We start from the raw sequence: 27,457 nt of genomic DNA, 5'->3' as shown, positions 1-27,457 counted from the left end.
CTCCATGCTTCACCACACATGCGGAGATCATCCAGTCACCTACTCTGCATCTCACAAAGACACGGCGATTGGAACCAAAAATCTAAAATTTGGATACATCAGACCAAATCTCCGCCGGTCTAATGTCCATTGCTCATGTTTCTTGGTCCAAGCAAGTCTCCTCTTATTGGTGCCCTTTACTGGTTTCTTTGCAGCAATTCAACCATGAAGGCCCAATTCATGCAGTCTCCTCTGAACAGTTAATGTTGAGATGTCTGTTACTTGAACTCTATGAATCATTTATTTGGGCTGCAATCAGAGGTACAGTTAACTCTAATGAACTTCTCCTCTGCAGCAGATGTAACTCTGGGTCTTCCTTTTCCTGTGGCGGAGTCAGTTTCATCATGGCACTTGATGGTTTTTGCGACTGCACTTGAAGAAACTTTAAAAGTTCTTGGAATTTTCCATGTTGACTGACCTCCATGTCTTAAAGTAATGATGGACTGTCTTTGCTTATTTGAGCTGTTCTTGACATAATATGGACTTGTTTTTTTTAACCAAATAGGGCTATAATCTGTATACCACTCCTACACAACTGATTGGCTCAAACGCATTAAGCAAAAAACTTCCACAAATTAACTTTTTCCCCCCCAATTTCAATTGTTAGTTTTTACTGTCTTGTCTCATCGCTACAACTCCCACACGGACTCGGGAGAGACGAAGGTCGAGAGCCATGCATCCTCCGAAACACAACCCAACCAAGCCGCACTGCTTCTTAACACAGCGCGCATCCAACCCGGAAGCCAGCCACACCAATGTGTCGGAGGAAACCCCCGTACACCTAGCGACCTGGTGCGTGCACTGCGCCCGGCCCGCCACAGGAGTTGCTAGTGAGCGATGAGACAAAGATATCCCTGCCGGCCAAACCCTCCCTAACCGGGACGACGCTAGGACATTTGTGCGCATGGGCCTCCCGGCCGGGGCTCGAACCCAGAGTCTCAGGTGGCACAGGAACGATTAGACCACTGCGCCACCCGGGAGGCCTCACAAATGAACTTTTAACAAGGCACACCTGTTAATTGAAATTCATTCCAGGTGACTACCTCATGAAGCTGTTTGAGAGAATGCCAAGAGTGTGCAAAGCTGGCATCAATGCAAAGGGTGGCTACTTTGAAGAATCTCATATAAAATATGTTGATTTGTTTAACTTTTTAATTTTATTTCATAGTGTTGATGTCTTCTATTATTCTACAATGTAGAAAATAGTACAAATAAAGTGAGTAGCTGTGTCCAAACTTTTGACTGGTACTGTATGTCAAGGTATTTCTGTTTTTTATTTTTATAAATGCGCAAACATTTATAAAAACCTGTTTTCACTTTGTCATTATGCGGTAGTGTTTGTAGATGAGGAATTTTTATTTTGTTTAATACATTTTAGAATAATGCTGTAATGTAACTAACAAAATGTGGAAAAAGTCAAGGTGTCCGAATGCACTGTACATCCTTTACACACACACACACACACACACACACACACACACAGAAGTTAGCTCAGACAGATCCAGCTCCGGGAGGCCAGGCTCTTTTATTTACAATGGAAAATGAATGTGTCAAACCGTTTCAAACTATAATCGTTCCTGTATTGTATCGCAGCCCATGTATCTAGATATGTATCGAATCATCTTGAAAGTGGAAGATGCACATCCCAGGTACATAAAGTTTGACATAACCTAAACTGTACCTCCAGAGGTTGTACTAGTGCTTTGTTTCCCTGGGGACTAATGTCTCATTTGATCCATGAACCTTGGATTTATATTGCTGCATTGAGCTGGAATAAAAAAAAAAAAAAGTGTGCATGGTTGCAGACTTGAGTAAGCAGTGTGTCTTTCTCCTTACTGAGGGATACTGTTTCTGGTTATTGGCGTCGGAGCTGTCGTAAATGCTCTCTGGCTTACTGTGCGCCAAAAACCGTAATTTGCAAAGTGAAACGGAGGAATTTGCCCTGCTGCCTGCCTCCATGATCACCTCAGATTAGAGCTACAGGGATGTGTTTTCTGAGGCATTACTGGCCCATATTGGCTTTATGATAGACCTTGCACCTTTGTATTAAGGTTGTGGACACAGGAAATGGTTTACGTATTGTCACTCAAACCTGCAAGAAAAAAAACCCCTCTCATTCATTGCGAGCCTGAACAAACTGCTTCCATATGCCGATGCCTGATGGTTCTATCATGTTGTTGTGTTTTCATATTAGCTGTGCACCTTTAGGGATGCATGCATGCGAGAGGTCTATGTGGGGTGGACTGTCTTTATCAGCGTCTACTGTAGGATGACTCGGAATGGGTTCTCCAGACTTGGCTTTGGCGGTTGTACTGTAAGTGGAAACTCAAACACATTAGCTAACTCTAAATATAAAACGTACTGCTAGTAGCCATGTATTAATCTAAGAGTAAATGTAATGTACAAAAAAAAAACGAGGCCTAGTGCACTTGCGATGGCCGATGCGCAATTTCGTGTGCGCCGTATTTCAAAACCATATCAGATATCTTGATTGTAAAGCTGTGTGCTTTGAGCTCAATAATGATCATTCGCCTACAGAAAGCGTAGAGACTCGAGGTCAACCGATTAATCGGAATGGCTGATTTAATTAGGGCCGATTTTAAAGTTTTCGTAACAATCGGAAATCTGTATTTTTGGGCGCCGATTTTTATTTATTTAATTTTGAATTTTTTGTATACCTTTTATTTAACTATGCAAGTCAGTTAAGAACACATTCTTATTTTCAATGATGGCCTAGGAACAGTGGGTTAACTCCCTTGTTCAGGGGCAGAACGACAGATTTTCACATTGTCAGCTCGGGGGATCCAATCTTGCAACCATACAGTTAACTAGTCCAACGCTCAAACCACCTGCCTCCAATTGCACTCCACAAGGAGCCTGCCTGTGACTCGAATGTAGTAGAAGCCAAGGTAAGTTGCTAGCTAGCATTAAACTTATCTTATAAAAAACAATCAATCAATCATAAGCACTAGTTATAACTACACATGGTTGATGATATTACTCATTTATCTAGCGTGTGCTGCGTTGCATATAATCGATGCAACGCGGGGGGATGATTTTACAAGAGCGCATTTGCGAAAAAAGCACAATCGTTGGACGATTACCTAACCATAAACACCAATGCCTTTCTTAAAATCAATACACAGAAGTATATATTTTTAAACCTGCATATTTAGCTAAAAGAAATTCAGGTTAGCAGGCAATATTAACCAGGTGAAATTGTCATTTCTCTTGCGTTCATTGCACGCAGAGTCAGGGTATATTCAACAGTTTGGGCAGCCTGGCTCATTGCGAACTAATTTGCCAGAATTTTATGTAATAATGACATAACATTGAAGGTTGTGCAATGTAACAATAACAATAATATTTAGACTTAGGGATTAGATAAAATACCGAACGGTTCCGTATTTCACTGAAATAATAAACGTTTTGTTTTCGAAATGATAGTTTCCGGATTCGACCATATTAATGACCAAAGGCTCGTATTTCTGTGTGTTATTATGTTGTAATTAAGTCTATGATTTGATAGAGCAGTCTGACTGAGCGACGGTAGGCAGCAGCAGGCTCGTAAGCATTCATTCAAACAGCACTTTCATGCGTTTTGCCAGCAGCTCTTCGCAAGCACAGCGCTGTTTATGACTTCAAGCCTATCAGTCTAATGGCTGGTGTAACCATTGTGAAATGGCTAGCTAGTTAGCTGGGTGTGCGCTAATAGCATTTCAAACGTCACTCGCTCTGAGACTTGGAGTAGTTATTCCCCTTGTTCTGGCTTTTGTGGAGCGATGGGTAACACTGCTTCGAGTGTGGTAGGGGCGAGGAGAGGGACGGAAGCTATACTGTTACACTGGCAATACTATAGTGCCTATAAGAACATCCAATAGTCAAAGGTATATGAAATACAAATGGTATAGAGAGAAATAGTCCTATAAACACTATATTTACTACAACCTAAAACCTCTTACCTTGGAATATTGAAGTCTCATGTTAAAAGGAACCACCAACTTTCATATGTTCTCATGTTCTGAGCAAGGAACTCAAACGTTAGCTAATTTTACATGGCACATATTTCATTTTTACTTCTCCAACACTTTGTTTTTGCATTATTTAAACCAAATTGAACATGTTTCATTATTTATTTGTGGCTAAATTGATTTTATTGATGTATTATATTAAGTTAAAAGAAGTGTTCATTCAGTATTGTTCATTTTTTTTCAATCGACCGATTTAATCGGTATCGGCTTTTTTTGGTCCTCCAATAATCAGTATCGGCGTTGAAAAATCATAATCGGTCGACCTCTAGTAGAGACCCTCTTTTTAGTATGGACAACTACTTACTAAGTTTTTTCCCCCGCAATTACGTTTGTGACACACCGGCTCGATTCAGTCTTATGTAGCAAAATTGGAAATAGTGGTTTTTTTTAATCTTTTTTTTTTTACATTGGATAAAAGTAGAGACTAGCATAAAAGTAGAGCTTTATAGTACTACACAGATCATACACGTAACGTTAGCCGGCTGGCTAACAGTACGCTTTAACTTGAAAGGAAAACAACTTTCTGACAATTTTGAAACGTGTAATATCTGAAAGTCTAGCAAGCTACATTATCTTACCGGTATACATGGATGGACGCTTCTCCCTCTCTGTCACAGATGCCATGGTTGCCCTTAGTTTGAAGATGTAATCCGGAGATGGGTGTTTTATCAACAGCCTTCTGTGTTCTCTTTCGACTCCCTCTGCATTTTTTTCAATCAAACGTCAGAATTGTCTCCATCTGCTATCGTACTCTTAATACCACCGGGCATTCAACTGATTTCAAAACTCAGTCCTCCAGAAAGTGGAGAGCAACACTTTTTGCAGTTCTACTACGTGATATCTTTAAAACAATCTGCGTTAGAAAGGATTACCTACGCATACTGACCAGCTCATGTTATAGACAGATGTGTGCTACATGGCAGACCAATCTGAACTCATCTTCCGGCATGTCCAGCCCACCCATTATTTCATCCAATCATTGCAGCAGGAATGTTCCTGTCTTCTTCCGTGGCTGAACCAACTAGGCTCGTAATGTAACTATTTTATTAATATTTACAGATGCCACGCATGCCTTATTAAGGCACATGAAAGTTCACATGTTCCAGAAGTCATTTCTGCCAAAAAAACGCATTTTGATAAAAAAACTTTTTTTAGTTTAAGTTAAAATGGCTCTCCTGTGAAGTAGTGTCTCGCAACATACGCCTAGTTTCCTGAAACGAGTCACATTTTGAAATGCTATACAATCACGAGGGACGCATGAGAGAGGAGAGCGTGAGAGGCTCGCTCATTACAGCTGCCGGCCTCAGTGAAACAGGCAAGCACAGTGGCAGGGCAGACACTTTTATTACAGGAATCATGAGTATAATGCACTTTACCGTTTTAACAAATGCATGGTTTTATCCTTCCAAAAAAATAGGATGTTTTGATTGAGGTGACCAGGTAGATGTGCAGCTCAAACTAGTGCGAACAATTAAAAATGCAACTCACGCAGCCAATTCTAAAGGGTCTCAAAATGTGGCTAAATGGTCTGATTTTCATTTCTCTTCTCTGGTAGACCCTCAGAGAAATATGAGGCTGATCCTGCATCTTCATTTCTTATCGACTTGGATAATTTGATATCACAGATGCCATTTATGATAAATAGTCAGGATCAGATTCTGTAATCCACTTGGGGAAAATCATGAGCTTGGTTAGTGTCACAGACAGGCTGTTACCTGGACTGTTTTGAATGAATCTCCGGACCAGGCTGTATCATGCAAAAAGTAAAGAGAGATTTTAATATAGCTTCTGACATTGCTCTCATGCAGAAAATTACAAGCAAATCATAGTATGGGTGGCAATGTAGCATTTATATGGTAAGGGATCATTGTAAGTCTTTTCCGAGTGTGATCGATTTGCTTAGTGATTCCTGCCTCCTGAAAGTTACCTGCCTCTCGTGTAGATGGGTGAATGCCCCCCCAGCCTGTGTGAGTGAGGGTGTTGGAATGCATGCACTGTTATCTCAAACCCAGTTGTGGAGCATGGAATAGGACCTGATTGAAATCACAGGGGGAAAGTATGGGCAGATTGTGGGGAATACCCCCCCCCCCCCCAACACACACACACACCAGACAAAGGATTTGTTATACTGACCACTACCCCCCCACCCCAGTTACCGTTTGTGTAGGCTACAAGCAACGACTTAAAAAAATGTCTTCAGATTAGAGCCGCTTCATCCTTTACTTATTTATTTAGGGTGAACGTTTTGTTTACAGGATGGGAGATAAGAACTAGCTATAGCTTTTGATTAGTCCTCTAGTTACTCAGGGATGACATAATAGCCTAGTAGCCTACATTAAATCAACATTTTTCTGCATACAGTACAGATGTTATCAGATCAAGCTCCACTCTGCAGACGTGCAAACAGGATATTTTTACACATGGTTTGAGAGACTGGCATTCCATGTTTCCTGTTGGTCAAACGTGGTGTTAGTACAAAACATTCATCTCAGGTGTTGACAGGTGTTATTGCTGAAATGATGAATCATGAATCATTGGAGGGTGTTATTTGACTGTTTTACCAGGGACATCCAAAGGTGTAGAGGAAATGTTTACCAGCTGTTTTCAAAGTACATAGGAAAAGAGTTGGCATATTACATCAAACACTTTGCTTTTATGACTAGTGACTCAGGCCAGGATTATCCACTTGGCCAAGGATTTGTAGGCCTACACACTGTAATAGGCTATGTTTAAAAAAAACATATTGTTCCTTAACTGTCCACACTTTTTATTACAACCCTGTAGCATTGGTAACGATAATACTTTTCTGACATTGCAGAGGTTTGACCGCAAATGAAGGATCCTGTCACATGAACCTTTTTGCTGCAGTGTAATGCTTTTGTCATTGAAATCCTCACCAATTATTGTCTTATACTTTCATTACGTTACCATGATGGTGGGGATGGGCATTTTAAATTATTTTACTATTCAAATAATATCATTTAAATATATAAATGTAATTAAAATAAGGAATTTGGTATTGACTCGCGATCAGAGTAATGCAATTGCACATGGCAGAGGTAAACATACTGCTTTTCTCCGGTGCTATGGCTAACGGCAGCAGTTAAAGACCTAGAGCCTAAAAAAGTGAGTGTTGCAACCGAGGACATATGATTTTTACCCGCTTCAACACTTGGTGGTCTCGTTCTGTGAGCGTTGTTGCTCCTCAACATTTCCACTTCACAAGAACAGCACTTACAGTGGACCGGGGCAGCTCTAGCAGGGCAGAAATTTCATGAACTGACTTGTTGGATAGGTTGCATCCTATGATGGTGCCACGTTGAAAGTCACTGAGCTCTTCAGTAAGGCCATTCTACTGACAATGTTTGTCTATGGAGATTGCATGGCTGTCTGCCTTCGGCTATGGAACCCTGACCTGTTCACTGGACGTGCTACCCTGTCCCGGACCTGCTGTTTTGGACTCTCTCTCTACCGCACCTGCTGTCTTTAACTCTGAATGATCGGCTATGAAAAGCCAACTGACATTTACTCCTGAGGTGCTGACCTGTTGCACCCTTTACAACCACAACATCTGACCCTGCTGGTCATCTATTAACGTTTGAACATCTTGGCTATGTTCTGTAATAATCTCCACCCAGCACAGCCAGAAGCGGACTGGCCACCCATCAGCCTGGTTCCTCTCTAGGTTTCTTCCTAGGTTCTGACCTTTTCTAGGGAGTTTTTCCTAGCCACCGTGCTTCTGCATTGCTTGCTGTTTGGGGTTTTAGGCTGGGTTTCTGTACAGCACTTTGTGACATCGGCTGATGTAAAAAGGGCTTTATAAGTAAATTTGATTGTGCTTGAATTTATACACCTGTCAGCAACGAGTGTGGCTGAAACATCCAAATTCACTCATTTGAAGGGATGTCCACATACATTTGTGTGCGTACATACATAAAGTACCAGTCAAGTTAGGACACATACTCGTTCCAGGTTTCTTTTCTTTATTTGTACTATTTTCTACATTTTGTAGAATAATAGTGAAGACATCAAAACTATGAAATAACACATGAAATCATATAGTAACCAAAAAAGTGTTAAACAAATCAAAATGTATTTGAGATTATTCAAAGTAGCCACCCTTTGCATTGACGCCAGCTTTGCACACTCTTGGCATTCTCTCAACCAGCTTCATGAGGTAGTCACCTGGAATGAATTTCAAGTAACAGGTGTGCCTTGTTGAAAGTTCATTAGTGGAATTTCTTTCCTTAATGCGTTTGAGCCAATCAGTTGTGTTGTGACAAGGTAGGGGTGGTATACATATTATAGCCATATTTGGTAAAAAAAACAAGTCCATATTATGTCAAGAACAGCTCAAATAAGCAAAGAGAAATGACAGTCCATCATTACTTTAAGACATGGAGGTCAGTCAATCTAGATAATTTCAAGAACTTGAAAGTTTCTTCAAGTGACGTCACAAAAACCATCAAGCGTTATGATGAAACTGGCTCTCATGAGGACCGCCACAGGTAAGGAAGACCGAGTTACCTCTGCTGCAGAGGATACGTTCATTTGAGTTAACTGCACCTCAGATTGCAGCCCAAATAAATGCTTCAAGTAACAGACATGTCAATATCAACTGTTCAGAGGAGACTGCGTGAATCAGTCCTTCATGGTCGAATTGCTATAAAGAAACCACTACTAAAGGACACCAATAAGAATAAGAGACTTGCTTTGGCCAAGGGACATGAGCAATGGACATTAGACCAGTGGAAATCTGTCCTTTTGGTCTGATGAATCCAAATTTGAGATGTTTGTTTCCAACAGTCATATCTTTGTGAGACGCAGAGTAGGTGAACGGATTATATCCACATGTGTGGTTCCCACTGTGAAGCATGGAGGTGTGATTTCTGTGGGGGTGCTTTGCTGGTGACGCTGTCTGCAATTTATTATTACCTTCACTGTGTAAGGGCTATTTGACCAAGGAGAGTGATGGACTGCTGCATCAGATGACCTGGCCTCCACAATCACCCAACCTCAACCCAATTGAGATGGTTTGGGATGAGTTAGACTGCAGAGTGAAGGAAAAGCTGCCAACAAGTGTTCAGCATATGTATGAACTCCTTCAAGACTGTTGGAAAAGCATTCCAGGTGAAGCTGGATGATAGAATGCCAAGAGTGTGCAAAGGCAAAGGCAAAGGGTGGCTACTTTGAAGAATCTCAAATAGGAAATGTGTTTTGATTTAACACTTTTGGTTACTACATGATTCCATATGTGTTTTTTTCCCCATACTTTTGTTGTCTTCACTATTATTCTACAAAATGGCAAAATAAAGAAAAAACCTTGAATGAGTAGGTGTCCAAACTTTTGACTGGTACTGTATATAGTGTATTTCACAGCGGTTTAGATGGTATAATGATTCTCTACATTATACTTGTTTGTTTTGTCACAAACTATTAAACTTTTTACAACCATGTAAATGATTTTTGCATAGTGCATCTTTAACGTATGCTGTAGTTTATAAGCAATGACATAGTACGCACCCCCTGTAAGGCGGGGCTGCCCCCGTTGGTATTTTGAAATACCTGCTATACTGTATAAACAGTTGATCGCCTCGTTTCATAAAACAAGGCTTATGTCGCGTGTCACTACTTCACAGGATCTTATTTTTTTACGATATACTGTTTTTAGTTTACCTTCTATAACGGTATTTGAATGTTAGATTTGGTAAATGTGGTACCTTGTGTGTATGTAACGTCCATTTTTATAGTTCGCTACTTTAAAAAAAAAAATTATTGAAGAAAAATCAGTATACAAACGAAGTACACAAACAGACAATGATAACATATGCTAGGGGGTACAACAAATTACAGATTATACGAAGACCTTAAAAGATGCATACATATTGATTGTAGAGGTCAACCGACTATGATTTTTCAATACCGATACCGGCCGATATTTTATTTATTTGTTATTTATTTGTAATAATGACAATTACAACAATGCTGAATGAACACTTATTTTAACTTAATATAATACATCAATAAAATCAATGTATCCTCAAATAAATAATGCAAAAACTAAGCCACCCTCGAAGCAGCGCTATCTATGCAGAGCAAGGGGAACAACTACTCCAAGTCTGAGCGAGTGACGTTTGAAACGCTATTAGCGCGCACCCCGCTAACTAGCTAGCCATTTCACATTGGTTACACCAGCCTAATCTCGGGAGTTGATAGGCTTGAAACATTGTGAAGAGCTGCTGGAAAAACGCACGAAAGTGCTGTTTGAATGAATGCTTATTAGCCTGCTGATGCCTACCATCGCTCAGTCAGACTGCTCTATCAAATCAGAGACTTAATTATAACATAATAACACACAGAAATACAAGCCTTAGGTCATTAATATGGTCGAATCCGGAAACTATCATTTCGAAAACAAAACGTTTATTCTTTCAGTGAAATATGGAACCGTTAACCGGTGGCATCCCTAAGTCTAAATATTCCTGTTACATTGCACAACCTTCAATGTTATGTCATAATTACGTAAAATTCTGGCAAATTAGTTCGCAACGAGCCAGGTGGCCCAAACTGTTGCATATACCCTGACTCTGCATGCAGTGAATGCAAGAGAAGTGACACAATTTCACCTGGTTAATATTGCCTGCTAACCTGGATTTCTTTTAGCTACATATGCAGGTTTAAAAATGTATACTTCTGTGTATTGATTTTAAGAAAGGTATTGGTGTTTATGGTTAGGTACACGTTGGAGCAACTACAGTCCTTTTTCGCAAATGCGCACCGCATTGATGCAGGACACGCTAGATAAACTAGTAATATCATCAACCATGTGTAGTTATAACTAGTGATTATGATTGATTGATTGTTTTCATAAGGTAAGTTTAATGCTAGCTAGCAACTTACCTTGGCTTCTTACTGCATTCGCGTAACAGGCAGGCTCCTCGTGAGGCAGGTGGTTAGAGCGTTGGACTAGTTAACCGTAAGGTTGCAAGATTGAATCTCTGAGCTGACAAGGTAAAAATCTGTCGTTCTGCCCCTGAACAAGGCAGTTAACCCACTGTTCCTAGGCTATCATTGAAAATAAGAATGTGTTCTTAACTGACTTGCCTAGTTAAATGAAGGTGTAAATAAAATAAAAATACAGATTTCCGATTTATGAAAACTTGAAATCAGCCCTAATTAATCGGTCGACCTCTAATTGATTAACAGCTTTCTTATTAGAAGAATGTAGAATGGTCTTAATGTACTGCTCGAATTACCTTTTAGAAAAGTGTTTTTTTATTAGTGAATTTACATTTATGAATATGACATTCTGCCATTAGCACAATTAGATTTGAGGTAAAATTGTTTTTCTCTATTATGGTTAAGGAAACCGAGCAGCACATTCTCCCATAAAAAAACTAAAGTCATCAAGAATATTAACAATTATAAAACTGTGAATATCTTTCCATAATTGTTTTACATGTAGACAATTCCAAAATAAATGTGAAATGGTTTCTGGATGCTCAAAACTAAAAGTACAATCAATGTTAATGTCTTTGACTTTCTTCAGGTAATGATTCGCAGGGTAATACTTATGGATCATTCTGAAAGAGCTTTTTCTTTGACCTTGTTAACAAGCAAGTGGTTATTACCACACAAATATACTTTTTTCCAACAGATTGGTGACCAATGTAAGCCACTAACTTGATACATAAGGAATGGATACAATATCCCTTTGAAATAATGCACATATAGATCTGTTGCTCTGCGGGAGCAAGGAGAAACAATGTTTTCCTATTGGAGAGTCAGCTGGATTAAGCGAGGGTAGGTCAAGAGGGTGAGGTCTGGCTACACCTCTAAATAACATGAGAGTTCCAGATGGAATAGCATCAAAGACTATGGCGAACTCTCTAGGTGTTACGGGGATATTGTAACGAGATAAAATTCCTCATAATTGAGTAACAATCCTTCTGCATTAAAAAATTGACTCACCAGTAGGATATGATTTATTGAACCAGTTTTTCAAAAATAAAGACTTGTTTCTATACAAAATGTCCTTATTGTTCCAAATGAAATACGCAGGGAAAAATTGTTTATATATTAACAACCACGCTAAGAATACTTGTCTGTGAAAAGCAGGTCATTTTGCAGGAATCTTATCAATATCATAACAGGAAATTGAGGCCAACAAAACGGGAGAAGATATAAAAAGGGATGAAATTCCAAATTGAAGTAGGATTTAAAAAAAAAACGTTTAGCCCAATTTATCTTAAGTATTATAAAAAATAAATAAAAAATTGAGACCACCATATTCGTGAGTTCATAACGACAGATTTCCTAATATAATGTGTACGAGTTTTCCAGATGAAATGCACCTGGTCAACCGCTTTACCTATTTTGTTGTCAAGATATAGGGACTGGGCTGCATAAGTAAGTCTGGAGATACCTTCAGCTTTAGAAAGCAATACTCAACCTTTCAAGGATAAATCCCTCTGCAACCAATGGTTCAACTTCTTTTTGTTTTTTTCAATAATAGGTATAAAATTCAATGAGCATCTTTCCTGTTGATCCTTAGATATGGTAATCCCAAGGTATGTTACTTTTTCCTTGACTGGAATATTGCATATAGAGGGTATCACACAGTCTTTAACAGCAAACAATTCACAAGGTTTAGGCAAAGACCAGATGCTTGGAAATTATATTTATCACAGCGACTGCTCTAGGAATCTGGTCAGCATCTTTCAAAAAAGGGTTGTGTCATCTGCAAGTTGACTTATGATAATATCTCTGTCAGCATTAGAGATCCCTTTTTATATCACTGGATTTAACAGCACTTGTAAGAAGTTGGGTTGCAAGCAGGAAGAGGTAAGGCGACATTGGGCAACCTTGCCTAGTTCCTCTTTTCAAATCAAATCTAGGGCCTGCCCAGGCCTCCTAAATTTCTCAAGGGAGAAAAATGGAAACTCATGTTCCACTGTATAGAAGGCTTTATAAAAGTCTAAGACGACAATACTATCGTCGAAGATTAAGTCAGAATAGTCAATAAGGTCTAACACCAGTCAGATATGATTAGATATGTCTGTCTATTCATGAAGCCTGATTTGGGTCTCTTCTATAATTGAGTCCAATTACTGCCTTCATTATTTTTGTAGAATATAGAGGCTAATATTTTGTAGTCATTATTGAGCAGACAGATTGGACGCCAATTATCGAGTAGAAGCAAGTTTTTCTTTGGCTTAGGTCTGTAATCAGACCTTGAGTCAAACTGTGAGGGAGAGCATTATTTACAATGCTTTCAGAAAAGACCTCCAACAGAAAAGGGGCCAACTGTTGAGAAAATGTTTTTTTTAAAACTCAGCAGATATACCATCAGTCCCAGGAGACGTATTATTTTGAAGGTGTTCAATAGAATAAATTATCTCTATAATACGGTCATCACACTGTTCCCTCTCAGCCTCCCCAATTGATTTCACATCCCCCAGAGTAAAAAAAAAAAAGAGTTGAGGAAACCTCACAATACTTAACTATATACATTCCTGTAGAAGTTGCAACTAAAGTTCGAGACCATTAATATTTAATTGTTGAATTGTATTATTTTTAGTGGTATTTTTCTAACCTGAAAAAATAAGATTAATTTTGTTCACCCTCCTCTAGCCACTTCTTCCTAGATCTGACAAAGGCTCCCTCTGCTTTCAGTTTATACATATCATCCAACTTGTTTTGTAGCTCAAACAGAACAGATTTGTCCTCCTCTGAGAGTCTTTGTAAACAGGCTATTGAACAAGACATGTGATCTTTGTAATTGCACTTTCTTCTTCAGCTTTTTTTGTCTTGGCAAGAATACTCCCATATTTTCTTAAATATTTTCCAACCTCATATTTAAAAAGCTCCCAGTTATTACTGTATGAATTGTAATTTATAGCTTTGTTCCAAAAGTGTGTAATTAAATTGTTTATCTCCATCTTGACCAACTCATGTTTTTAATATAGAGCTATTAAGCTTCCAGTAGGATGCTCTGCCAAGTCCATTATTAGAGATAAACAGTTTAATATCAATATAAATAGCTCTATGATCAGTGGCAAGGATGTTAACAGAAATCCCCTTTCTATCAAAACATTTAGGCACCAGCCAAAAATATATGCGTGATTGTCTGGAGCGTGCCTTATTACTCTATGTGAAAGACTTGTCATTAGGAAACATTACTCTCCAAATATCTATAATACCAAGCCTTTCCATAAACTGCCTCAAACTTGTATTCATAGAAGTGGACTGTCCCGGAGGCCATCTATAAGTTAAATTATTCTGAGAAATATTAAAATCCCCACCTACAATAAGCAAAGCATTAGGGAACTTGGTAGCCAATGGAGAATACACTTTTCTAAAGATTCAAGTAAGTGATCATTTTCAAGTTTGGAATTGTAACCATAAATGTTGGTAATAATAATGATGATTTAGGTACAGTTGATAACAAGACAAAGAAAGTGACCAAAAGGGTCACTCTTGAGTGCAAAATACTTCCATTGAAATGATTCTTTAGAGTGATAACTCCAGCAGAGCATTCAGAACCATGAGAAAGCCTTACATCAATACCCCACTGAGATCTCCAGAAGTTGACGTCGGTAGCAACTGAATGAGACTTGAAAAAAACAAATCTGTTTTAAGCTGTTTGGCAAATAAAAATAATGCTTTGCACTGTACATTATTTCTTAACCCCCTAGCGTTGTCGCCATCCATTTTCTCTATGGCTTCGGACCTTGCATTGATGAGCCTGGAAAGAGTGTCGATAACATCCTTATTGGCAGTGGCATCTGGGCCCAGTTCTAACATGCCTTTCTTGGAAGCTGGAGGTTTGCTTGGGGTTATAGGCAAAGAAGGAAAATCCTCGTCTGACACACAAAGTGTCATAGAGTCTGTCAGACCAGTATAGTTGTGGCAGTTGTCAGTCAAAGCATTTGCCTCCTGTGTAACGACATTGGATGATGCCTGAGCATTGCTAGCTGAGGAGTTAGCCATAAGATTTCTCTTTCTGTCAACGCGCTGTGACAAAATATAATCTTAAACATGGTGTTTTTAGCAAGCAAAGTATTAGTTTTGTAGTTCAAAATAATACACTTCACTATCTTTCAAAAATTGTTATGCAGAGCTTGTTTACCCATCAATATGTGCTGTGATTTGTTGATTCAGCTGACATTACAAAAATTACATTCCTTTGCCAGAGCCACATCATTTGAATGAATATTCTACATTGCCATGAAAATGATTGTATCCCAGGCAGTCATTGCAAGTGAACCTATGAGTTTACCACTTATACAGTAATTGTGCCAGCCCTAATTCTTGTTACAGTTCTAGTAGCTTATGCAAGGCCTTAGTGTTATGACTATCTTTACCTAATATTATTTCAATCATATTTTATAGGAATTTGTGATGCGCCAATTCAGAAGAGTAAGTCCGTATTTTTCATTCTACTTCTGCTTTTGGCCAATAGAGAGACTCCGGTTGTGGTGGTTGTAGAATTTACAAGATGTCAGATGTGGAAATGTCTCCTATGTTATTGAATACCAGGGATCTGTTGCCTCCATTGATTGGCTGATGCACTTTGGGCAGCTTCCCGTTTGGTTTTGCGCTTTGTGGTGAGGCATCCTGACCCACAATGGAGGAGTTCCTTCCTTTCTTCATCAGAGTGGAGAGCGCAGGAGGGGTGATAGCCAAAGCTTGTCCAGGGAAACTCCATCGACTACACTGCTTCAGAGCAGCTACAGTGCCTTGCGAAAGTATTCGGCCCCCTTGAACTTTGCGACCTTTTGCCACATTTCAGGCTTCAAACATAAAGATATAAAACTGTATTTTTTTGTGAAGAATCAACAACAAGTGGGACACAATCATGAAGTGGAACGACATTTATTGGATATTTCAAACTTTTTTAACAAATCAAAAACTGAAAAATTGGGCGTGCAAAATTATTCAGCCCCTTTACTTTCAGTGCAGCAAACTCTCTCCAGAAGTTCAGTGAGGATCTCTGAATGATCCAATGTTGACCTAAATGACTAATGATGATAAATACAATCCACCTGTGTGTAATCAAGTCTCCGTATAAATGCACCTGCACTGTGATAGTCTCAGAGGTCCGTTAAAAGCGCAGAGAGCATCATGAAGAACAAGGAACACACCAGGCAGGTCCGAGATACTATTGTGAAGAAGTTTAAAGCCGGATTTGGATACAAAAAGATTTCCCAAGCTTTAAACATCCCAAGGAGCACTGTGCAAGCGATAATATTGAAATGGAAGGAGTATCAGACCACTGCAAATCTACCAAGACCTGGCCGTCCCTCTAAACTTTCAGCTCATACAAGGAGAAGACTGATCAGAGATGCAGCCAAGAGGCCCATGATCACTCTGGATGAACTGCAGAGATCTACAGCTGAGGTGGGAGACTCTGTCCATAGGACAACAATCAGTCGTATATTGCACAAATCTGGCCTTTATGGAAGAGTGGCAAGAAGAAAGCCATTTCTTAAAGATATCCATAAAAAGTGTTGTTTAAAGTTTGCCACAAGCCACCTGGGAGACACACCAAACATGTGGAAGAAGGTGCTCTGGTCAGATGAAACCAAAATTGAACTTTTTGGCAACAATGCAAAACGTTATGTTTGGCGTAAAAGCAACACAGCCCATCACCCTGAACACACCATCTCCACTGTCAAACATGGTGGTGGCAGCATCATGGTTTGGGCCTGCTTTTCTTCAGCAGGGACAGGGAAGATGGTTAAGATGGGAAGATGGATGGAGCCAAATATAGGACCATTCTGGAAGAAAACCTGATGCAGTCTGCAAAAGACCTGAGACTGGGACGGAGATTTGTCTTCCAACAAGACAATGATCCAAAACATAAAGCAAAATCTACAATGGAATGGTTAAAAAATAAACATATCCAGGTGTTAGAATGGCCAAGTCAAAGTCCAGACCTGAATCCAATCGAGAATCTGTGGAAAGAACTGAAAACTGCATCCAACCTCACTGAATCCAACCTCACTGAGCTCGAGCTATTTTGCAAGGAGGAATGGGAAAAAATTCAGTCTCTCGATGTGCAAAACTGATAGAGACATACCCCAAGCGACTTACAGCTGTAATCGCAGCAAAAGGTGGCGCTACAAAGTATTAACTTAAGGGGGCTGAATAATTTTGCACGCCCAATTTTTCCGTTTTTGATTTGTAAAAAAAGTTTGAAATATCCAATAAATGTCGTTCCACTTCATGATTGTGTCCCACTTGTTGTTGATTCTTCACAAAAAAATACAGTTTTATATCTTTATGTTTGAAGCCTGAAATGTGGCAAAAGGTCGCAAAGTTCAAGGGCGCCGAATACTTTCGCAAGGCACTGTATCTAGATGGGGATTCTGTTTTCCATTAAGATAAACATTCCATTCAAGTATTTATGTAAGTCAAGTAATCAGTTAGGAGAAGCATTTGCGTATTGTATGATGGAAAAGGAAGAGTAGGTTGCTGATTGTCACACGTGTGGTACTGTAGGAAGGATTGCAAAGGAAGCCATGGCAAGTCCCACTCCCTAATCAGTAACTGCCGAATCTCTGTGGTCAGATATCTGTCAATGTTCCCATAAAGATCTAAGCTATAGACTAGTTGTAATGGATGCCAGAGGATTGAACTCAATGAAACATTTTATTCTTATGCCTTGCTCTTTTAGGGAAATGAAACTCAAACAAAACCACTTACTTAGCCAAATGTTATGGCCACCATTTGTCATCCATAAAGGACAAGTTCACAAATGATGTGTGCTAGGTACGTCAGTGGCTGTATGGTTAACCTTCCACGGCTCTTAATTCATTTGACCCATATTATTTTGATGGTTGATGTGCATTTTGGTCCATCTTTTCCTGTGATGCCCTGATGCCTTATCATTCCAAATATTTTCCTAGTTCTGCAGCTGCTTTCAGACACTGGAATGCTTCCTGGAATTGGATTTCTATGACATCATTAATTTGATCATCTTTGATACCCTTTCCCATGCAAACCACGGCATATTCCTTTGCGTATCTTCACTTTGGAACATCCAGTCCAGTGTGTTTAGTTCTAGGATGGGGGCGGTGGAAAGCTTTTGGACAGATTGTTGGAGTGATGAGGGGCTTTACGTAATAACTCTAGCTTAAAAAATAGCATTAGGCACTAACTGGGTTTCAGTACGTGGAGCAGCAGTGGGGGATTTTAATCAAACAATTCTTGTGGAACGGAGGAAAACAGCACCTGCCAACCTGTCTCCGTCCAACCGGCACACCTGTCCACACACTGGGCCAGATGCAGGTTAGGAGCTGACGTGGTGATGACGAAAGCTGGAGGCTAGCAGTCGGCCTAGGGCCTGCCCAGGCCTCCTAGAGCTCATTTCTGGAAGAGCTCTGCTGGAAGAGAAAGGCCAGAAAGATGGATGAACCTTTTCCCAGTAGAAGAAACACCTGCTCTAATCAAGAGCGAGTATAGCAAGAGAGACCAACGACCATCCTGTGGTTGTTTTGGAAACAGAATCAGTCAATGATGAATGTCTAGGGCATTGTCTTTGCCCTCATTTTTCTTTTCTCTTTTGGTGTTTTTTCATTTGAGCATGTTTTCATTGAAGCTGTTGTGATGAAAGTATACTCTCAGCGCACTTGTCTCTTGTCCCAAATTTGCTGTACAGTCACATTTTCTGTGTATCTTACTACATGCCAAAATTGTAAACATGAGTTTTAGCTGTGGAATGCATGCAGCAGGAACCTCCAGCTCTGATAATGTGTGCTACACTAACAGGCTATGTGTAGTAAACACTCAGCAGCCCCAGTGATAACCTCTATCTTATTCTGGTCATTACTCTACTGTGGAAATACCCTGGCCAACTCATTAACACTTGAGTCTACTAAAAACAGGTTTTTAGGACACACAGGAGACCTATGTGGAGTATTCGGGGAAAAACATTGTTTAATGGCTTATTTTACAGAGTTTGGCTCTGTGCGTTAGACATTTGCTTTGTGCCTGTAAGTTTTACACAATTTTTTTGAATAATATATCTTTGAACCTTTTTTATACTACATAACATATTTTGTTAATGTAAAACAAATAAGAAAAATATTGATTTCTCAAGTGGTCTAACATGCAAGGCACAGGCTGAAATCACTTGTGTATTGCTACTGTTAGTTCAGGGCCCTGTTCAATCAATAAAGTTGTTTGACAAAGCCTGTTTTTTGCAACCCTTGTTAAACACGGAGTGAATAGGTGTTACTTAACAAACCAAGAAGTTGGCCTTCAGAAAGTGATCAATATTATTATTCGGCACTTCTATAAACTAAGTGTTATTCACTTGTTTATTTTTTTGTCATGACCCCCAAGCAGGTTTACAATGTGAAAAAGAGAGTGGAAAATCTACCAGTTGTTTGGAATTCTTCTCTGTCTGTTATTACAAGAGGATCCTGAAATTAGCATGTTTCTGTTCTAGGCTGGCCTGTCTTGTATTAACCACAGCCGTCCGGCTGCTTTATTGTTGTTTAGGGGGTAATATCTGACAGTGTGGACTGCTTTTAATTGTTTACAGAGTGCAGCCTCACTGAATGTTAGGAATTCTGTAATTTATTGTCATCCTTGAGTAGAAAGTAGAGCTTGGAATGCTGAAAAATTCTAAGCATGTGATCTCAATCAGGGAAGGGGCACATACTGCAGACACTTGATGAAATGTGATGGTCAGGACAGGGGACAGGCTCCTCAGGGCCCTACTCTGCCCACCACACAGGCCCAGAACCCTCATGAAGATTAACTCACCTCCTGTCTCCAAAGCCCTGACAGAGGTCTGCGTATTAAGGGGCAGCTGGCTTGAGCCGCTGATGACATGAGGGCAGCAGCCAAATGAGACTGGTGATTAGGTGTAGGAGTCCCTCCTATTGGATTCCTGCTCCCCTCTACATGACCTGCCTGACTCATGGACCGCTGCTCCACCATGATGAAACAGAGTATGGTACTTAAGATGTGTGTTTTAGACAGTAGTTTAGGGCTAGTCTTCATGGTACTTTAGGTACTGTAAAATAAAATGCTAGGCTGTCATTTTATTTTTCTTGTAATAAGAGGTTTAGTGACAGTGTTTTACTGCTGGTTACAATTTCAGTGACCAACATAGCCATTAGTGTGTTCTGTGAGCCAGCAGATTCCTGAAAAATAGATCTGGAGAGAAAACACTTGGCGTTGTCGCTCTCCAGTTGGCTGACATGTTTACAGGAAGCAGAATCGACGTCAATGTGGGGATAAAAAGTGTATTGTGGAAAGAGATCTGTCTATTTTGAAGGAAACCGTGCCATGATATACAGTAGACCGTCTTGTCAGCAAATTCTCTTAATGTCACTCTTACACGTCAACAGGTGTCAGTGAGGTTACTCTGTTTAAAGCTACTCAAAGGTAGGATGGGGGGGGTCAAGTGCAAGTGCTGGTTAGATTTTTTTCAAGGGGGGGTCGAGGTGAGGAGGAGGATTATTTAAGATGCTGTTTGAGGTAGGGTTTCAGATGTTTTCGGAAGATGGGCAGGGAGGGACTCTGCTCTCCTAGCATCAGGGAAAAGCTAGTTCCACCATTGTTGTCCCAGGACACAGAAGTTCTTGCAGAATGGAGTACTCTGGTTGGAGTGTAGGGTTTGAGCATAGCCTGAAGGTAGGGAGGGGCAGTTCCTCTTGCTGTTCCGTAGGTAAGTACCATGGTCTTGTAGTGGATTGCAGCTTTGACTGGAAGTCAATGGAGTTTGCGACCAGGATATTGCGGAAGAGTGGGGGTGACATGAGAGAACTTGAAGGTTGAAAACCAGGCAGGCTGCAGTGTTCTGGATAAGTTGTAGGGGTTTGATGGCGTAAGCGGGGAGTCCAGCCAACAGCGAGTTGCAGTAGTCCAGACGGGAGAGGACAAGTGCCTGGATTACAACCTGTGCAACTTCCTGTGTGAGGTGCGTTTGTACTATACGGATGTTGTAGATCATGAACCTGCAGGAGCGGGTCACTGCTTTGATGTTTGCGGAGAACGACAGGGTGTGAAGGGTCACGCCAAGGTTCTTTGCCCTCTGGGAGGGTGACTGTGTGGAGTTGTCAACCGTGATGGAGAGGTCTTTGAGCAGCCAGGCTGGTGTAACCGAAGTGAAATGGCCAGCTAGTTAGCCCGCGCTAATAGCGTTTCAAACATCACTCGCTCTGAGCCTTCTAGTAGTTGTTCCCCTTGCTCTGCATGGGTAACGCTGCTTCGATGGTGGCTGTTGTCGTTGTGTTGCTGGTTCGAACCCAGGGAGGAGCGAGGAGAGGGACGGAAGCTATCCTGGCAATACTAAAGTGCCTATAAGCACATCCAATAGTCAAAGGTTAATGAAATACAAATGGTATAGAGAGAAATAGTCCTATAATTCCTATAATAACTACAACCTAAAACTTCTTACCTGGGAATATTGAAGACTCATGTTAAAAGGAACCACCAGCTTTCATATGTTCTCATCTTCTGAGCAAGGAACTGGAACGTTAGCTTTCTTACATTGCACATATTGCAGTTTTACTTTCTTCTCCAACACTTTGTTTTTGCATTATTTAAACCAAATTTAACATATTTCATTATTTACTTGAGGCTAAATTGATTTTATTGATGTATTACATTAAGTTAAAATAAGTGTTCATTCAGTATTGTTGTAATTGTCATTATTACAAATACATTTTAAAAAATCGGCCGATTAATCGGTATCGGCTTTTTTGGTCCTCCAATAATCGGTATTGCCGTTGAAAAATCATAATCGGTCGACCTCTAGTGCAGACACAGATCCTCTCCACATCACCTGGAAGGAGCGGCCTGCCAGATAGGATGCAATCCAAGAGTGTGCACAGCCCTGAGAGGGTGAAGAGCAGGATCTGATGGTTCACGTGTCAAAGGCAGCGGAAAAATCTAGGAGGATGAGGAGAGCGAGTCCGCTTTGGCAGTGTGGAGAGCCTCCGTAACACAGAGAAGAGCAGTCTCGGTTGAGTGACCCGTCTTGAATTTTGACTGGTTAGGGTCAAGAAGATTGTTCTGAGAGCGATAACGAGAAAGTTGGTCAGAATTCGGCACGCTCAGGTGTTTTGGAAAGTAAAGAAAGAAGGGATGGATACAGGTCTAATGTTTTTGACTATATACCTTTTTTGGGGAGGGAAGCATCTCGGGCCATTTTGAAGTCAAAGGGGACTCAGCCAATGTGCAGGTATGAGTTGATGAGGGAAGTGAGGAATGGGAGAAGGTCACCAGAGATGGTCTGGAAAAGGAAGGAGGCTTCGAGCGGGCAGGTTGTTGGCCGGCCAGACCTCACTAGTTGCAGGATGTCATGTGGAGAGAACGGGGAGAAGGAGGTCAAGGCGTAGGGTAGTTCTGTGTGAGACCAGTGGACTCAATTGGCTGAGTGATTGAGTAGCGAATGTTGTCAACCTTTTTTTCCAAAGTGGTTGACAAAGTCGTCCAGGTGGAGGGGTGGAGGGAGAAGGTGGGAGAAGAGTTTCCTAGGGTTAGAGACAGAAGCTTGAAATGTAACGCTAGATAGTGTCTTTAGCAGCAGATAAAGAGGAAGAGAAGGTAGAAAGGAGGGAGTGAAAGGATGATAGGTCATCCAAGTTTAGTTTTCCTCCATTTTCGCTCAGCTGCCCGCAGTCCTGTTCGCAATGAGTCACTCAGACATGGAGCAGGAGGGGAGGGCGGAGCCGGCCGGAAAGAAAGGGGACAGTGCAAGTCATAGGATGCTGAAATGGAAGAGAGTAGGGTCGAAGAGGCAGAATCAGGAGACACAAGAAGGATTTAGCAGAAGGGAAGTATAAAGTGGTGTACTGTACTGAACATCATTGATATGTTGAACTATACTGAACAAAAATATAAACGCAACATGTAAAATGAGCTGAAATTAAAGATCTCAAAAATACGCCGTATGTACAAAAAGTTTATTTCTCTCAAATATTGTGCACACATTTATTTACAGCGCCTTCGGAAAGTATTCAGACCCCTTGACTTTTTCCACATTTTGTTAGATTGCAGCCCTATTCTAAAATGTCTATCAATCTACACACAATACCCCATAATGAAAAAGCTAAACTTTTTTAAAATTATTTTTATTTTATTTAAAAATAAATTGGTACCCTTCCCCAGATCTGTGCCTGGACACAATCCTGTCTCGGAACTACAGACATTTCCTTCAACCTCAGGGCTTGGTTTTTGCTCTGACATGCACTGTCAACTGTGGGACCTTATATAGACAGGTGTGTGCCTTTCCAAATCATGTCCAAACAGTTGAATTTACAACAGATGGACTCCAATCAAGTTGTAGAAACATCTCAAGGATGATCCATGGAAACGGGATGCACCGGAGTTCAATTGATAGGTTTCTTCTCAACAGTGATGGAAGGAAAACTGTGTGCTAAATGAATGTGTGACTGAGAGCTTAAAATAACATCTAAATGATGTCATTGTGTCAGACAATACTTTGACAAATGGCACTTTGGAAAGGAAAGCATTTCTAGATGCTGTTCTTGGCATGCCGAAGACAGGTATTCTTTTAAGTTTCTTAATTAGGTTATTTTTCCATTTTCTTAGCTTTCCAGATTGAAGAGGATTTGAAAGAACAATCACCTCCTTAAATAGATTGCAGTCTGTTGTAACTCATTACATTTTGTTGACGAGTAATTACATCCAATTTGTTTAAAAATTCCCTAAAACAATTGTAAGTCAGCCATATGCAAGTCAGACAGTGACCCTGTGTTCTTTGTCATGATAAGTTGGCTCTTAAAATAGACCAGACAACACTTTGAATCTATGCAGTCCATGCTGTGGCAGTGTCTGTTCAATCGTGCATTGAATACTGAACTGATAATAAAGGGATGAAGGTGTTCAGCAGATCATCCGTGTACTGCATCTCTCTGTGCCACCACAATCTATTGATCTGACCTCTTGTTTGCTGATATTTCCATGAGCTGTTTGATTGGTGACCTACCTGACAGATGCTGGGGTTGAGGAGGAGGAGGGTGCTCTCTCCCCTTTTCCTTCTTTCGCTACTCATCCTCATCTCACTGAATCATGCTGTCAGAGTGGATCACTCCCAAATGGATGTCCTCCCCACTTCTGTAATTTGCTTTGTGTTAGCTGTCCGGGTTCATTTTCTCGCACTTAATCTTTGACCACATTCTCGGTGAAACATCTTGACTTAATACAACCCTGTAATTTATTTATTGGCCGTGACTGATTCCAGATCTGCTGATGCATTTCGCCTTCATTCTTTTAACCTCTATTCGTGTTTGTTTCTTCCGTCGATGGTAGTCACATTTGAATTCAATTTCAATCTAAGTGAACTCATTTACACACCCTGCACGTTGGTTCTGGATGCTCTCAAGTTTGTTTTGAATGGAGCATTTTTCAATGGCAACTTGGCTACATTAGGGCTTTGGCTCATGCCCACTGATTTGGAAATATGCCTATTAATTTATTTCAGCATCTGCTAGTGCAGATGCAAATAATATGGAAACAAACTTAGCCTATCTGTTTGTCTTTCCCTTAGAGTGGGTTGGCAATTGGCTTGTAGGATTGCTTCACCATTTACACTTAAAGGTACACTGTGGGATTTTTTGCAATGAGGCCTTTTATCTACTCACCCGGAGTCTGATACCAACTCGTGGATACCGTTTTATATGTCTCTATGTGCATGCTAGCAGATACCCATAGACTTCCAGTCATTGTGCTAATGCTATTGAGCATTGGCTCGCAAAGCTACCTCTAACTTCCACCGAGACGTATAAAAATGGTATCCACGGGTTCATCTGACTCTGAGGAAGTAGATAAAGGGTATTATTGCCAAAATCCAGAAGTATCCCTTTAACATGGCAATCTTGGGTTATTTGTTAGCACTCAGGAGCAGCACAATCCCTCACATAGTACCTCTGGAGAAGCACAGGATGAATGTTCTGTCGTTATGACAATATAGTGCTACTCATCTGTGCTTTCCTCTTGTAAGTTGTGGTCAAAGTGTTCCCACAGCATGAAGAGAAAGCTGGAAAATGTATGGAGAATCATCACAGTGGACCTGTAAGAATGCTCCAAACCGATTGTGCCAAATAGGAAGTCTGGAAATGTGATCATACATCAATGATTTGTGTGTCCTCGCATGCCCCCTTCACCTCTACTGTTTGGGAAAAAATAGTTTTATTAGGGCCATTCACAACCAGTATGTCCTTTTAACAATGTGAAAAGCTGACTTTTTTGTGTACAGTGTCCATTCTACAGAACATTACCTTGACCCATGCATCATTCACCGTACACAATGCATCTGTCTGTTAACTAGAGGATCTTCCCTCTTCCTGTGGGTGGTATAGACCCTAGAGCGCAGTTCTAGATGAATTCCATAATCTTGTAGATAATTTCATTCAGGGTACTCCTTAGGTAGAGGACAGACACATTGACATCAGATCAGTGCCATGCCAGGTTTTCCCTGCCATTGATTGCCATTGTTTGGTTTCCAGGTGCAGGAGAAGGATGTGGGAAGATCATCCAGCGCTTCCCCAAAAAGGACTGGGAGGGCACAGCGTTTCCCCAGGGGGTGGAGATGGTGAGTTCATAACATTTTCCTGAGACTGACCGTGTTGAGAGAACACTGACTTATTCACGCACCCTGTGTGATAGCAGTGGTAGTGAGTTGCTTGCTTTCCCACATTAACCCCCCTACCTACCTCAGTCTGCATGTTTGATGGGTGCATATTTAATACTGCAAGCCAAGGTTGAAGATGGCTCTGGTTTCTCTTCGCAGAACTTGAGTTGACCTAATGGACACATGGGGCTCTGCCTGACAAAGCAAAAATGTAGAGAGGTTTGCATAATTTCCTGTTGTGACTGTGAGCACCGTTTTAGTGGTTATTTTGTCTGCAATGGAAATTGGGCTTGTTAAGCTACTATGCTATAACCAATCATGCTGTTGGAGTGCTCTGTTCACTAAGAGAGCCCTCCCTGGTAGCTCTTCTTGACCATTTTGGAGTTAATGTGTCATTTGTACAGGTTGTGCAGTATTCCCCTGGTTAATCCTCTCTGTGCTGACCTGCCGGGACAGGTTTGATCATTTAAAAAATATATATTTTAAAAAATCATGCTATATATATATATTTTTTTATCCTCTCCGCTGACTGAGATGCCCAAGTTATTTTGCACTGTGAAATGTTCTGTTGCCGTATCGTACTGACAAGAACCCCAGGAGTGGAGCAACAATTGAGACATCTTCCCATGTTCCCAGGACGCATGTTCTTCTGGAGTGTGCCGATCTAATATTGGCATTTCCTGTGTCAACAAATGCATAATGATTGTTTATTTAAGAGTTTGTTTCAACCCCTTCCGCCTCCACTAATTGGAACATTCCTACCCACCTCCCAGAATCCTCAGCTATGTCCAGCCTGTTATTGCTCCCTCTGCTCGGTGTCCCCATCTTTCTTTCTTTTGTTGCATTAGGGAGTTGCATCCCTCTTTCTCTCTGTCACTCTCATTACTCTCTTTCTCTACCCTCCTCTCCTCTGAGGGCGACTTGACTCGAGACATGGGGCCAGTTACCATTGTGCACAAATCATTGCACTCATTGTGACCAAATATTTGCTTGTCTGGAGAGATCTGGAAGTCAATACCCAGGGCAACAGTAGCAGTAAACTCACACGCCCAGGCAACCTCCCACAGTTCAACAGTGTACTCCGGCAAGCACATGGCCAATGGGGCCTGCCCGCCCACCTGCGTGTTTGTTTACTTGGACATACTAAATTATTTGAATTAGGATGCTCTTGTCCCACGGTCAATAGCGAGGAGAGCGAGGCACCTCCTGAATGCCACTGTCCTGCGAAGAACCGAATGTCCCCATATTTTTGGACAGATTCCAGTCACTACTTGAGCCATTTAGTTAGAACAAGCAAAATCAGCACAATTTCTTAAAGATGTGATCGCTGCATAATTTTTAACATTTGTTTACGTTCACATATGCCCTTCTCCCCTCATGGAGGCTAAACTACTCTGCCTTTTTAATGCCAAGTGGATACACATGGACATTTTCTTCTTCCTCTGTTATACAGTATGTTCTTACTTTCTCTCTCCTCAACAGCCCACTATGGATTTTATTTTACATTTAGCACTCCATGCTTTCACAGAAAAACATGTGGCCAGTTTGTGGGTTATGTTGCTGAATGTCCACGTTTTTGGCATAGCCCTCAGTTTGGGACGAGTAGCGCTGAGCGATTTTTTTACAAAAATCTGTTATTGTCCAATTATTTGAATTCCATTTATTCCATTTTTTTTCTGTGAGTAAGAGGAGTAGTTTCTGTAGAGATACATCTGAAGCCTGAACTGTGCAATGTAATAAGGAGTTGTAGTTTCCAACAGGCCAATAT

General features: G+C 40.7%; 1 protein-coding gene across 3 annotated transcripts in view; it reads left to right on the top strand.

The window, feature by feature from the left end:
* LOC139384484 (myotubularin-related protein 13-like) overlaps positions 1-27,457 on the top strand; it is a 144,836-nt gene that overhangs the window by 10,517 nt on the left and 106,862 nt on the right. For all 3 annotated transcript variants that reach the window (XM_071129273.1, XM_071129272.1, XM_071129271.1), the window contains exon 2: positions 25,565-25,650. In XM_071129273.1, the coding sequence (XP_070985374.1) occupies positions 25,565-25,650 (86 nt within the window). The remainder of the gene's footprint in view (positions 1-25,564; positions 25,651-27,457) is intronic.

This window comes from Oncorhynchus clarkii, chromosome 26, assembly GCF_045791955.1.
Source record: "Oncorhynchus clarkii lewisi isolate Uvic-CL-2024 chromosome 26, UVic_Ocla_1.0, whole genome shotgun sequence".
NCBI lineage: Eukaryota > Metazoa > Chordata > Actinopteri > Salmoniformes > Salmonidae > Oncorhynchus > Oncorhynchus clarkii.
Note: the sequence above shows the minus strand (reverse complement) of the source record. Positions and strands in the feature narration are given on the sequence as shown.